We start from the raw sequence: 12,884 nt of genomic DNA, 5'->3' as shown, positions 1-12,884 counted from the left end.
CATTTTAACCATATTTTTATATTAGTCATGTTGTGAGAGAAAAATCAACAAAAGGGAAAAACCATGAGGAAAAAACAAAACAAAAAAGGTAAAAACAATATACTTCTACTAGCATTCAGTTATTGTCTTGGATCATTGCATTACTGAGAAGAGCTGAGTCTATCTTAGTTGATCTTCACATAATCTTGTTGTTACTGTGTTAGTCCTCGAATGATGGACAGTCCCTCAACTTCCAATTCTTTGCTACCACAAAGACAACTTCTACAATTGTGAGTCCTTTTCCCTCTTTTTATGATTTCTTTGGGATACAGACCCAGTAGTGACAGTGCTGGATGAAAGGGTATGCAGAGTTTTATAGCCCTTTGGGCATAATTCTTGAATTCTTACTAGATGCTAGCACAATTTTTTTTCCTTTGACCTGAAAACTCTAAATTTGGACTACAATATTCCTGGGAGTTTTATTTTAGGGTTTTTTGTGCCAAATAACTAGTGGGTTTTAGTTCTGCTTTTTTCTCACTTTAGTTATAAAGATCTGAGCAGTTTTCTTTGATCATTTCTTGAAAAATGATGTATCTTGACTATTGTTTTGGTTAAGTTTCTGTGTGCAGGTGGTCCAGTGATGATAAAGTCAGGGACTATCTTTTTCCTCTTATTGTATCTTTAGCACTTAGCAAAGTGCCGGGCACTCAGTAGGTGAGACTCAATAAATATTGAATGATTGATTTTTTAAAATTATTGCTATTCATTCTGTTTTCCATATCAGTTGGTTTTTTGCTATGAGAGATACTTTATCTTTTCTTCTATTTTTCTCAGTATTTTGACTGTTTATATCATTTTTGTGGTCTCATGAAGTCATTGGTTCTGTTTGGTCTGTTCTAATTTTCAGGGAATTTTATTTTTGAACTAAGTTTTATATCTTGAGACATACTATTATATTCCTTTCCAATTCTTTCTTCCTTAACTCTTATTTGTTTGGAATTTTTGCTTTTGTGCTTGTGTTCTTATTTCATTATTCAAACATTTTTGTCTCTGTTAAAAAAAAAAAAAAACCGTGCTTCATCTCTTCTGGGGATTGTAGTTGAAACTGTGCCCGAGTTGTGAAAAGTGCCAAGTTGGTGTGGTGGTAGTGTTTTTAAATGAGGCTCTTTTTACAGATGTTTTGAAGTCATTCTCTTCCTCTGGGCATAAAGGTGTTCTGTGTTGTTTTGTTCTTTGGTGCTCATTTTTCCAGCCTGTTTCCTGGCTTGAGACTTGATATCAAGATTTGGTTCTTCATACTTCTGGAGGGAAATAGCTGGGCTAATTCTACTGCTTTTGCTTTCTTGGGGGTGTTAAATATTGTGTTATTCCAGGATTTTAGACATAACTCAGAATGGGGATTTGTAAGCTTTCAGGGCTCCCAAGGTGATATGATCTAGCATACAGTCTGATCACTAACCCACTGGTCTTGAATTCAGCAAGGTTTGAGAATAGGTTTGTGGACTTGCCCTATTTGTATTTTAGTCACTTTCAACCAGAGTGATAAAATTGCAGTTTTCCATTTGGACTGGAAGCTTTAGATTGGGCTAGGACTTGGAAATGAATCTCTGCCCCACTCTTAAGGTCACATAGCTGTTGCTGCTTCTTGGCTTGCTCAAGACACAATCTAGGACTAAAGACCATTCCTTATCTTGGAATGCCACTCAGTAAAGATCTCTTCCTTAGTCTATCTTGAATCTGGGATCTGGAGCTGGGAAATGAGCTGTCAATTGGAGTTGCAATCAGTTCCTGTACACTGTACAAATATACATCCTTTGTGGTGAATCTGAGTCCTCTTATTGCTCTGATACATAGACACTTTTCCCAGCACTAGAATCATCTGCATGAGATATCTGGCTAGGCCTTGTTCTCATTGTCCACAAGCCTTTCTCTCTTTCTTTGCTACCCTGGACTAGAAAAGAGAGAGAGAGAGAGAGAGAGAGAGAGAGAGAGAGAGAGAGAGAGAGAGAGAGAGAGAGAGAGAGAGAGAGAGTGTGTGTGTGTTTGGATTTCATTCATTCCAAAAAAGAAGGCTTTTTTCTAAATCTGTTTTGGGGTATTTTGGGAGAGCTCTATATTTCTTCTTAAAGTCAGAGTCTGCATAGTGCATCCACCATGAGAGTAGCAAATACCTTTCCCAGATTTGGGTCTCCGCGTATGTACCTAACTAGATATTACCAAACAACTAGCAATTGAGCAAAATTTTGTAAGTAGTTATATCTTTCAAGGAATTTGCATTTCTGAGGGGACACTGATGTACCTATTTGAAGTGGTTCCATCGTCTCCCCAAAGGAAACAATATAGAATGGTACACTTGATCACTACACCTTACATGAACCTCTGGGAATCCAATCAACAAAGATCACTAAAAATAATTTACCTCTAATGGTCTGCAAAAATTAGATAAGATCTTCCAAACCAAACCAATACTTACTGTTTCTACAGTGAGAAGGTAGTAGACATTATTGAACTATGGTTCTGGATTAAGAAATGAAAAAGAATGGGTTGCAATGATCTATATTTGAATATAAGCAGATTGACAAACTATTTTGGGAAGATGCACTCTCAGATGTGTGAGAGATGGGTTTTAAGGTTTGTGAAATCTATATAACAGCTTTCTTTGTCAAGCTTCAAAAAGTCCTTGATGGTGTGAGATTTTCTCCCAGAATTATAATCTCCAAACAGAACATCTTAGGTAAGCCTGCTGCATACAAGGTATGTAAGACCACACAGCCCAAATATTATATAAACAATCAAGGCTCACAATAGCTCCTTTTGTCTCCCTCTGTCCTAGGCTCTCCTTTCATTAATGCCATTATTCACAAAGGATTCGATGAGAGACATGCATATATAGGGGGCATGTTTGGTGCCGGGATTTATTTTGCAGAGAATTCTTCTAAAAGTAACCAGTATGTTTATGGAATTGGAGGTGGTACTGGCTGCCCCACACACAAAGACAGGTCCTGTTACATCTGTCACAGGTGAGCATCTGATGTCATTGCTATCCAAGGGTCAGTGATTTTTCTGAAAAGCTCTGCAGCCACTGCAGGTACTGAACAAGGAAGGGGAAGCAAGAACATCATCTTCAGAAAAGATGTCACAAACTTGGGGAGAGGGGGAGGAGAAGGAGGAGAGTGTGCATGGGACTTAGAGGCAGTAGAGAACTGGGCCCAGATCTCATTTCTGACACTGTCCAGCCCTGGGCACGTTGCCAGCCATCCAAACCCCAGTCAGTGTCTCTACAACCATTCAGTCAGCTAATATTATTAAGAATGTGTGCCAATAATAAAGGTACACAAAAAGCAGAAGACAGTCCCTGCCCTCAAAGAGCTCACAGTCTAATAGAAGAGACAGCATGCAAACAGTTTTGTGCTGACAAGATAGAAACAGGATCAATTGGAGATAATCAAAAGAGGGAAGGCACTGGCATTTAAGGGCCAGGAAAGGCTCCAAAAGCAGCCAGAGAAGCTAGGAGGTAGAAGTAAGGAGAGAGCGTTCTAGGCATGCAGGACAGCCAAAAAAAATGCCTGCGAGTTGAGAATGGAGGGTCTTATAAGAAGGGAGGGGAAGGAGCATTGATAGAGCACCTATCGTGTGACAGGACTAGTTACAAATATGATCTCATTGAATCCTCAAAACAGCCCTCTGTTGTTAGTGCTATTCTGATTCACTTTGGTAGTTGAGCAGCCAAAGCAAGCCATGTGACTCACCTAGGGCCACATAGCTGGGCAGTGTCTGAGACCAGATTTGAACAAAACCCAGTGTTGCATCCATGATGCCATTGTCTGCCTCCTTGATAAAACTAAATGAAACTATATTTTATTCTTCTTGTCCATAGGCAAATGCTTTTCTGTCGAGTGACTCTTGGGAAGTCCTTTCTCCAGTTCAGCACCATGAAAATGGCCCATGCACCCCCTGGCCATCACTCTGTTATTGGTAGACCTAGTGTCAATGGTCTCGCATATGCAGAGTATGTGATCTACAGAGGGGAACAGGTATGTTGGGCAAGCATAGACACAAATGGTCTGACCTGGACTGGGAAACTTAGTTTTCTCTGTAAATGTATGTGTTCAGTTTTATACATTTAGAAGCATTCTCCAGAGAAGAGGCCCCCAGGCTTCATCCTGCCAAAGGGATCCATAACACAGCTCCCCAGGTCAGCTCCTCAGACAAAGATGATGTCTTGACAGCTCAAAATCACGGAGGAAGGACTGGGAACTGGAATTTCCTGATGCCACAGCCAGCCCCTTTTTCACTACAACAGGCTGTCTGTCATAAACAGGCAGAGCCATGAAGAAGAGACAGCTGAAGAGCACTTGGAGGTCACTAGTGTTTTAGGGTATTGTCTGTGTAGACTGAAGAGAGATCAGATGATCCATGCTAGAATTGAGAAGTGGAGACTTCTGCTCTCACAGGAGGCTAGAACAAGTCTGTGATGATAGGTCAACAGAAGCCAGAGTAGGGGTTGAGATTTATTGAATATCTGTCCATTTGGTCTTTTGGAAAGCCATAATTGGTCTAAGTTTATGTTGTAAATATAGAAGAAGAAGAAAATTCACAACATAAGGAGGAAGCTTTTGCTCAAAGTCTCCCAAAGGAAGATAGGAGAGAAGGGAAAAGCTGATTCATTGGGCACCAATCCTAAGCATCTACAGAGACAATGTGTCTGGCAAAGTTCCAGCCAAAGATCATGCTGAAGTCTTGAACCCGATGAAGAGGAAGCTAAAGCACAGAGTAAAAGTCTACACTATAGGCTGTTCAGGTCATGACCCTTCCTTCTTCAAGAATTGCCTGCCGAGAACAGGCTGAGAAATTGAGCTTGATTGTAACCTGAAGAATTTAGGGGAGCTCCAAGAAGAGTTATCTGATGCCAAGAATTCAACACTAAAATGAGTTAAGAAGTATGATAAAATTTCCTGTGGTGGAAGTTTTCCAAAAATGTATTCTATTTTTGTTTTAGAATAGGTTCGGTGTAGCTCTACCTGCCTGAGCTTTCCATTTGAGTAAATTATGTAGATCCTGCGGGTCTTGAAAGATTTATTCATTCAACAAAGATTCATGAAGTGTGCCTCTTTTAACCCTACTGCTCCAGGACACTGGTAGGCCTGGAGAGAGAGAAAAAAGAAAAATGACAAAAGCCTTGCCCTCAAGGAGTTTACTCCCAACTTAATAAAAGTTATCCACAGATGATTATATAAATTGGCCTGTGAAGTTGTTGAGTGTCTACAGAAAGTAAAAAATACTACAAGGGCAACATGGCTGAAGAAAAGGTCACTTCCCAAAGGGAATTTGGCAAAGTTTTATGAATAAGGTTTTATTTGAATTTGACTTTAGAGGATGGGTGACAGCAGAGAGGTAATCATTGAAACAATAGGAATAAAAGGTAAAGAAAATAGGGCTAAGGGACCATTCTCCAACTTAAGGGTGAGAAATTAGAAAGAAAACAAAAACAGCCAAGTTGGGCAAAGGAGGAGCTTCCAAAGAAATAGGAGGCCAAAACATAAAAATGGCCTATTGGGGAAGCCAAGGAAGAGCCAATAGAAGAAAGATGAGGACTAAGATGGAAAAGTTTTTGGAACTGGCAATGGGGAAGGCAGGGATTAGATTGTAGGAGGCTGAATGAGTGGCTGATTAAAAAGTAGGTGATAATTCTTTCTAGAGATGTAGCCATGCTCTTAAAATTCTGCATACCCTTTGGCCCAGGGATACCTATTAGAACTATACTCCAAGGAAGTCAGAGAAAGGTTCCTTAGGGCAAAAACATTTATGGCAGATCTTTTTGTGGTAGCAAGTTATTGGATGCCCATCTATTGGGGAATTGTTGCACAAATTGTGACATATGACTGTTATAGAATACTATTATGCTATAAGAAACAATGAAAGGGGTATGGTTTCAGAAAAGCTTTCCTGGAAGACTTATGTGAACTGATACAAAGTGAAGTGAACAGAGTCAGGAGAACATTGTACAAAGTAACAGCAAGATTTTAAAGGTGATCAACCATGAAAGACTTAGCTACTCTGATTGATACAGTGATCCAAAAGAGTTCCAAAGAACTACATGATGAAAAGTACTATCCAACTCCAGAGATAGAACTGATGGATTCTAGGTGCAGATTGAAGCAATTTCTTTATTTAATGAGGGGATTTGTTTTTTATGATTGTAGATTATACATAATAAGTTTGGAGGGTTTTGCCTTCTTATTTGATGGGGAATGGAGAATTTGGAACTGAGGCAAAAAAGATTTTAAATATCTCTGTAACAGGAAGGGCTTTTAGGAGGGCTATTTGGGAATACTAAAAATGGCCCATGATCTAAAGTAACTGCCATCCTTGGGTGATTGGTTCTAATGAAATTTTACACCCTTCCTGTTCTATAGGTTTCCCTCTATTTCTTCCGTTAAAGTCCAGTCTAGAGCATTAGAGCATCTGATCTACTGATAACAAGTAAAGGCAGCCTAACAAAATAAGGGTGAGGATTAATCAGTAATGATTCTCAAAAGAGAGAGCCAATTTTAACTTAGCTATTAGCTAAGACTACATTGCCTTCGCCATCCTGATTTGTACAGATGTGTCCATTCCTCTGAGAGTATAGTTCTTACCAAGGTATCAGCCACACACCCTTGATGCATCTGTGTTCCTCCTTAGGCGTATCCAGAATATCTCATCACATACCAGATCATGAAGCCTGATGCCCCTGCCCAGACAGCAACAACAGCAGAACAGAAGACCTAGGAAAGCCCGGGCTGAAGCCAAATGGGACTTAAACCTGAGACTGGATTACATGTGATTGTTTCCCAAAACCAAGACACCCTATAAAAATCCTGACAGCCTAGAAACCAGCCGTTTGTCTTTTCTAAAGCATTGCTCAAGTGATGACTCTGGTCAAACTCACTGGTCCCTTTATGGAAACATTGACCAGGGCGGCCTTTTTCCCCTGGCTCAGGCAGGTTCATCCTCCTTGCATGTAGCCAGGTCAATAGAGAACAAGATTGCTTGGGTCTAGACTGAGGGACACTACAAGCAGTAGTGTTCTCAGGGTCAAAACTTCAGACATACCTGCTCGGGCTGTTTCATTTGCATACAAATTACATGAAGCCCATGCCCATGGACCACACATTTTTAAAGATGCATAATCAGCTATTTATTTTTTGGGGGTGGATGAGGGGAATAATATTTGAAAATGAGCCAGGACCTTCTTGAGAATATTTTGCACAGTCCAAATGACTAAAATCCTCAGCAATGCAAAGCAAACTTGTATCCTTACCAAGAAGGGTTTGGGTCCGATTCTTCTCTGGTTTTTGTTTTTATGTTTGTGCTTGGCATAGAATGCTTTGCTGTAAAGAACAAAATGAGCTTTTTCTTTTAAATCTGGCCTGTTTTTCAAGGGAAGGGTATCAAAATATCTAGGGCTTCATGAGCCTGATATAAAGTTTACAGCTGCCCAAGGGCTGGTGAAAAGCAGGTAATTTCCCTCTGCTGTTCAAAGTGCCAGTGTGTCCTCACTGAGTTTGATCCAGGGAGGGAGCTGTCTATCAGTAGAGTAAAGCGCACCGGAGGTGACAGGGTCTGAGGCATGCCAGGGTTTTCAGAGGCAGAGGCCTCCTTGCCAAAAGTAAGTCCATATAGGCAGTCAACAGAGTAGCTGATATCTACATTAACAGGGAGGGAAGTAATACTTAACCTTGTGCTGAAGGTATACCCTTTTTAATCAAGGGACAGAGAAGAAATGAAATGCCAAGTGGAGGAAAAACCTTTCAGCTGTGAAAAGCTCTTTTTGGGAGGACTGGGTGAGTGTGTGAGCACGTGAGGCAAGGCAGGTTTCCTTCCCTTAAGTTTCCTGCCCTTAAGTTTGAGGTTCATCTCAGTTCATTTGTTTAGTTGGTTTCGAATGTTCCCGACATTTTTTTAATCAAAAGTGTGAACATCTCAACCCTTGCTGATATGTTTCAGAAGTATACTCAATGGAGATGTCACTGGTATGAGACAGAATTGGCTTGACTCAGCTTTTCAGTCCATGCATCAGGGTCTTGAGGTGGGGAAGACGGAGCCTCTTCAGCTTCTTCTGGAACCCTCTGGCATTTGATTTAAAGTTTAATTGTCTCTTCCTCATGTTGTGTTTGCCCATGACTTTATTGACCTTGAAGCAGGAATAGCCAACCTTGAATGAGAATGCTAGAGTAGTTGTCTAAAGCAAAGTCTTCTTTTTTTTTTTTTAAGAGCCTGATAGTAAATTCCCCTGATAGTCATCTAAAAACAGCCTAAGGTGTGTCTCAGTCCTGTCCAAAAGGTTGGAGACAATGTACCTAAGTTTCTTTTTTGGATGCTTTCCAAATTAAGCCCCTGCTAGCTACCCTGAGCAGCTAGTCCTAGCTGGGCATTGGGGGCCTCCAGATGTGTCATCAGGAGAGAGCATTAGGGCAGCTTCCTCTAAAGAGACTTCATGTGGGGATCCAACTTGGCTACTCTGGGCCTATTGCATGAAAGTCCCAGTAGCTACATACATAAAAGTTTGACCTTCATTTTCAGTTTTCTGATGTGAATGTTCAACAAATGAGAGGAAATTCTTTTGTCCATAGTAGTTTTCCCTTATTGTGAGAAGTGCCCACTACCTTCCCTCCCTATGTAGGTGTAGTTCTCCATGTTAAATATAGCTATAGACCTCAGTGAAGCAACAGGGTTCCTTAGCATAGTGACTATAGGAAAGGATTCCAGAAGAAAGCCAACTTCTGAGTCTGTGTCTGTCTGTGGTTTCCCCAGTGCCTATGAGATTATTGGGAGTCCTAAATTTGGACTTGCTCCTTAGAAAAAGGAAGTGTGTCTAACCTTGGGCATCTGAAGTGGTGAGAAGAGGGGCAAGTACATGCAGGAAGATGACTTGAACTAGCTCTTATCTGGTGATGCTTGGAGACTGCAGTTGTCCTACAGAAAGTAGGAATAGGAAAGGATTTTGGGGTTGATGAAGTGCATGAGATTACTGTGCTGCAAGGGCAGGTTGAGCAAAACCTCAATGATCTTTCTGAAACTTGCATCACTTTGCCTTCTTGGCCACATAGAAAATATTGATAGAAAACACAAAATTGTTGTGCTTCTAGAGCCTGACTGGTGGATCTGAGAAATGGCCTTCCTAGCATAGATATTTCTCCTTTTGCTCAAACTCCTACATCCTTTGCCCCTCTTCTGCATTCTCCTTTGGCCCTGTTCACCGTCCCCTTTCCTTCCCCTAGAACCAGAAAAAGGATATTGTTCTTGTTCCTACTCTGTGGTACCCTTCAGCTGCAATTAGGTGATTGTCATGTTAGCCCTGCCCCCGGACTCAGCTGCAAATTAGCTAGGTCACTGTATATTACAGCAGACCAACCATAACTCTTCACATTCTCCTACTTCAAATTAAACATTTCCAGACATTTAATCTTTCAAGCAAGCAAAATAGAATAATCACCCTAAGAAGTTTTCTTAGATCAAAAGACCATGTGCAGAAACTACAAATAAATGGGCTTAGCTCTAACTCCATGATAACCAAGGTAAATCTTGAATTCTATCCTTCTCAGAATGACTTTATGCATTGGAACATAGAAGAAAGTGCCTAAAAGAAGGGGAAAAAAAGCAAAAATGGAGGTCCTATTTATTGTCATTACCATTATATTGCTATAGAAAACTGTGCTTAACATTGCCTTCTATTACGTTTCGTTTCCCCATTCCTTTGAACCCTGTGCACACCTTGTATGTAATTTTCATGGTCCCCAGTGTCAAGATTCTTGTAAACTGTCTTTGAAAGCATTCGTGATTTATTCTAAACATTTTTCTCTAGTCTAGCGAGACCCCAGTCCTCTCCAACCAGCCCTACCTTTCTACCTTCCTACCTTCTTTGCTCTTTGCTAAAGAGAGTCTGTGAAAATAGAATCTTTTTAGCAGTCTGGGCTAACTCTCTTGACTGACATAATAGTAGAATTTACCTCATAAATTTACTTTGTAAAACAGTAGTTAGATTTTTCAGATGTCACATTGGTACTAGTATTAGGAAACACTGAAATTTGGGGTGAAATTAATGTGTGGTACTTAAGGTATACCCAACCTTTTAAAATGAATTTCTCAAAATTGTCATCAAATGAAGACGTCCTAAGTTTTTTGCTCATTTCTGAAAGCTGTAAAAGCTCTGATTAGACAGAAACTTTTGTCACTGTGCTCTATTGAGATGAAAATAAATCCATCCATGAGAATATTCCTTCTGCTGGCATACATCAACTTGTCACCCTGATCTCTTCTTGTGCCAATTATTCATTCTTTCTGACCTTATAAAATAGCCACTTTTTATGGCCTAACAAACCAATGGATGCCCTCACCAGGCCTGTTTATTTTAGTACGAATACGAAACTGGATTGTGAGGTAAGCAATAGGTTCATTATCTCCCTTTGCCATATAGTTTGCAGCAGGCCTCCCATTCACTCGGAAGGATGTGAAAACATTTCTTATTGGATATGATTGCTATCTTTCAATATTAAAAGAGAGGGATCATGGGAAAGAGGCAGGAGATATGTTGTGCAGAGTCCATTCCAGAAGGTAGAATGGGTACCAACTGGTAGATATGCCAGGGAAGTTGTTTTCAGCACAATCTAAATGGAAAGAAGCTCTTATGATTGCGACTATCTAGTGAGTTGGCTGTGAGATTGTGAGTTCCCTGTCATATTGAGGGATAACTTGGGGGTGTGGTTGGGACCTCTCTGGTCTTGTCCAAATTGAAGATTCTATTCCAATTACACAACTTCTGATAGATGCCAGTTGGGCATTTTGTGGGAACACATTTCCTTCTGGGGCGGGGCGGGGGGGTGGTGCTTATACTTGTCATCTGCTTCTCTATCTTGCCCTATACTAAAGCCTCCCATTTAATCAACTTCATGTAAGGGTTTGAGAAAATGCTAGGAAAATGGCCAAAATGTCCTGAAGAGGCTACTGTGGGGCATGAAACCCCATAGGATGGAAGTCTTTAATGGACTATCTTTGCTAATTTGAAACAGGTCCCTGAATGAAGTGGAAGGGAAAGTTGCAAGACAGAATTTAGGTGTTGCTAGGGCCAGCAGAGTCATGTGAGGGCCAGGTTGGAAAGAGTTTTCCAGATAGAATCCAATCAGGTGTTTAAACCTTGTCATTCATGAAACATACTTTGGTTGGACTCCAAATGTTTGGGGTTTTGGGATCATCTCCCCAAGACCAAGGGTAGTGTTAGGGTCCTTTTCCTGATTCAAAAGCCTGGATAGATAAAGAGCTATAAGACCAAAAGCAAGAGTCTTCCGATGTACCCCAGGTAGAATTTGGGCTCAATCTGCAAGAAAGACATCCATCTTTTTGCCTCCTGCTTTTGAGACCGGGGCTCTGGAAGCTGAGTTGATGCATAAACAGCCGATATGTGACTGGGCCCCCAGTTTTATCTGTGGGGAAGGAGGGTGCAGGGACAGCTCCCACAAAGGCCCTGCTTCCTCTTGCAGTGCAGCCCCATAGCTGTCTGTTTTCTCAGATGTGAGCCCCCATGCTGATCATGTCTTTCATGCCATTTCTCACTCATATACTAGTTGTCCTTGGTAAAATGTGGTGGGCTGCTTGCCACACATGACAACGCAGGCTTCTCTGTCATTTTGGCTCTTCCAGAACCAGGGGGTGATTGATTCACAGCCATAAAACAGCTTAGGAGATTAGTAATGTCAGAAGATGGGGGTCGGCAGCAGCTGCAGCTGGGTTTCAGAAAAGTGCCGTGAGATTTCTTAAATGGGTTTGTCGTGAAGTCATCTGTCCCTTTGCGCTCTCCTTGGGAGTGCTCAGACCCCACTGCTAGTGCTTTTTTCCCTTTTTGGTGGCCATATTTGTACTTGTTTACCTTTTAGTGAAATGATGTACTCCTAGGAGGAGGTGGTGTGTTAGGAGCTTTTGCGGAGAGCGGCTTTTCCTCAGCAACAGCCGTGGCTGGATGATTCTTTGAGTTGTGTTCTGTGCTGGTGTTTGTCATGTGCCCAGGCCCCAGCCAGGGGGTTTTGTTGTCTGTGTTCAGTCTGTCTGTGACTCCCTTGTAGTTTTGGTTCTGACCCGTTGACCCCTGTCTGCGGATGCCACGGAGGAACGCTTCACAGGCCTGTGAAGTCTTTTGTCCCGTGGAGCTACTGCAGTGACCACCTTTTCTTTGGCTTCCTCCCCAACCCCTTCCTTCCTGCTGTAAGAGGCTATCTCCCAAGGTAACCTCCCTGTCTGGCAGGTTTCTGTTCAGACATGGTCGTGTTGATTTTAACTTGTAACTGCTTTGGCTTTATGTCTAACCTGCAGTACTTGTTACCATTTAATAACCAATAAAGACATTTTTGAAGCAGCTCTGGTGTGTGTGCGGTAAGTGCTGGGTATGGGGGGGGGGAGCAGTGCCGATGTGGTTGCAAAGCAGGGACCTTCACTGGGGCTTCCAATTCTCACTGGACCCTGCTGGTTGTCCTCCACTCACTATAAGCATGTGAGAGGGAGATGGCTATTGGCAGTTCATCTTTATCTTGGGGGGTGTCCCGAACCAGGCACAAAGGACAGAGACATCTGTTTAGGAAGATTCTTTAGACTGAGATAGCACCTGCTGTGGTAGGAGAGATCAGATGGGAGCCGCCGGCCCCCTCCACCTTGTGGCCCGGGACTTCGATGAAGAGTCCAACATGTGCCTGGCTGCCAACATCCAGGCATCCAGCTGAGCCTACCCTAAAAGCAGAGTATTTGTGCCCTGGCCTACTTTGATCCTGTCTTCCTAGCCTTGTTACACCTGACTCCCTTTCTCACACACCAAGGCCCAAAAAATAGTTATACCCTTGTGTCTGCAAGGCTCTGAACAGTTCACACAGGTCCCATCC

General features: G+C 41.8%; 1 protein-coding gene across 2 annotated transcripts in view; it reads left to right on the top strand.

The window, feature by feature from the left end:
• Nucleotides 1-12,367, top strand: part of TNKS (tankyrase) — a 236,336-nt gene extending 223,969 nt beyond the window's left edge. For both annotated transcript variants that reach the window (XM_051963916.1, XM_051963917.1), the window contains 3 exons: nucleotides 2,813-2,999; nucleotides 3,857-4,013; nucleotides 6,664-12,367. In XM_051963916.1, coding sequence (XP_051819876.1) covers nucleotides 2,813-2,999; nucleotides 3,857-4,013; nucleotides 6,664-6,750 — 431 coding nt within the window. In that variant the 3' untranslated portion in view covers nucleotides 6,751-12,367. The remainder of the gene's footprint in view (nucleotides 1-2,812; nucleotides 3,000-3,856; nucleotides 4,014-6,663) is intronic.
• The last annotated feature ends 517 nt before the right edge of the window (nucleotides 12,368-12,884 follow it).

The sequence above is a fragment of the Antechinus flavipes genome, chromosome 6 (assembly GCF_016432865.1).
Source record: "Antechinus flavipes isolate AdamAnt ecotype Samford, QLD, Australia chromosome 6, AdamAnt_v2, whole genome shotgun sequence".
Classification (NCBI taxonomy): domain Eukaryota; kingdom Metazoa; phylum Chordata; class Mammalia; order Dasyuromorphia; family Dasyuridae; genus Antechinus; species Antechinus flavipes.
The sequence above is the reverse complement of the archived record's forward strand: the minus strand, read 5'-3'. Positions and strand labels throughout refer to the sequence as shown.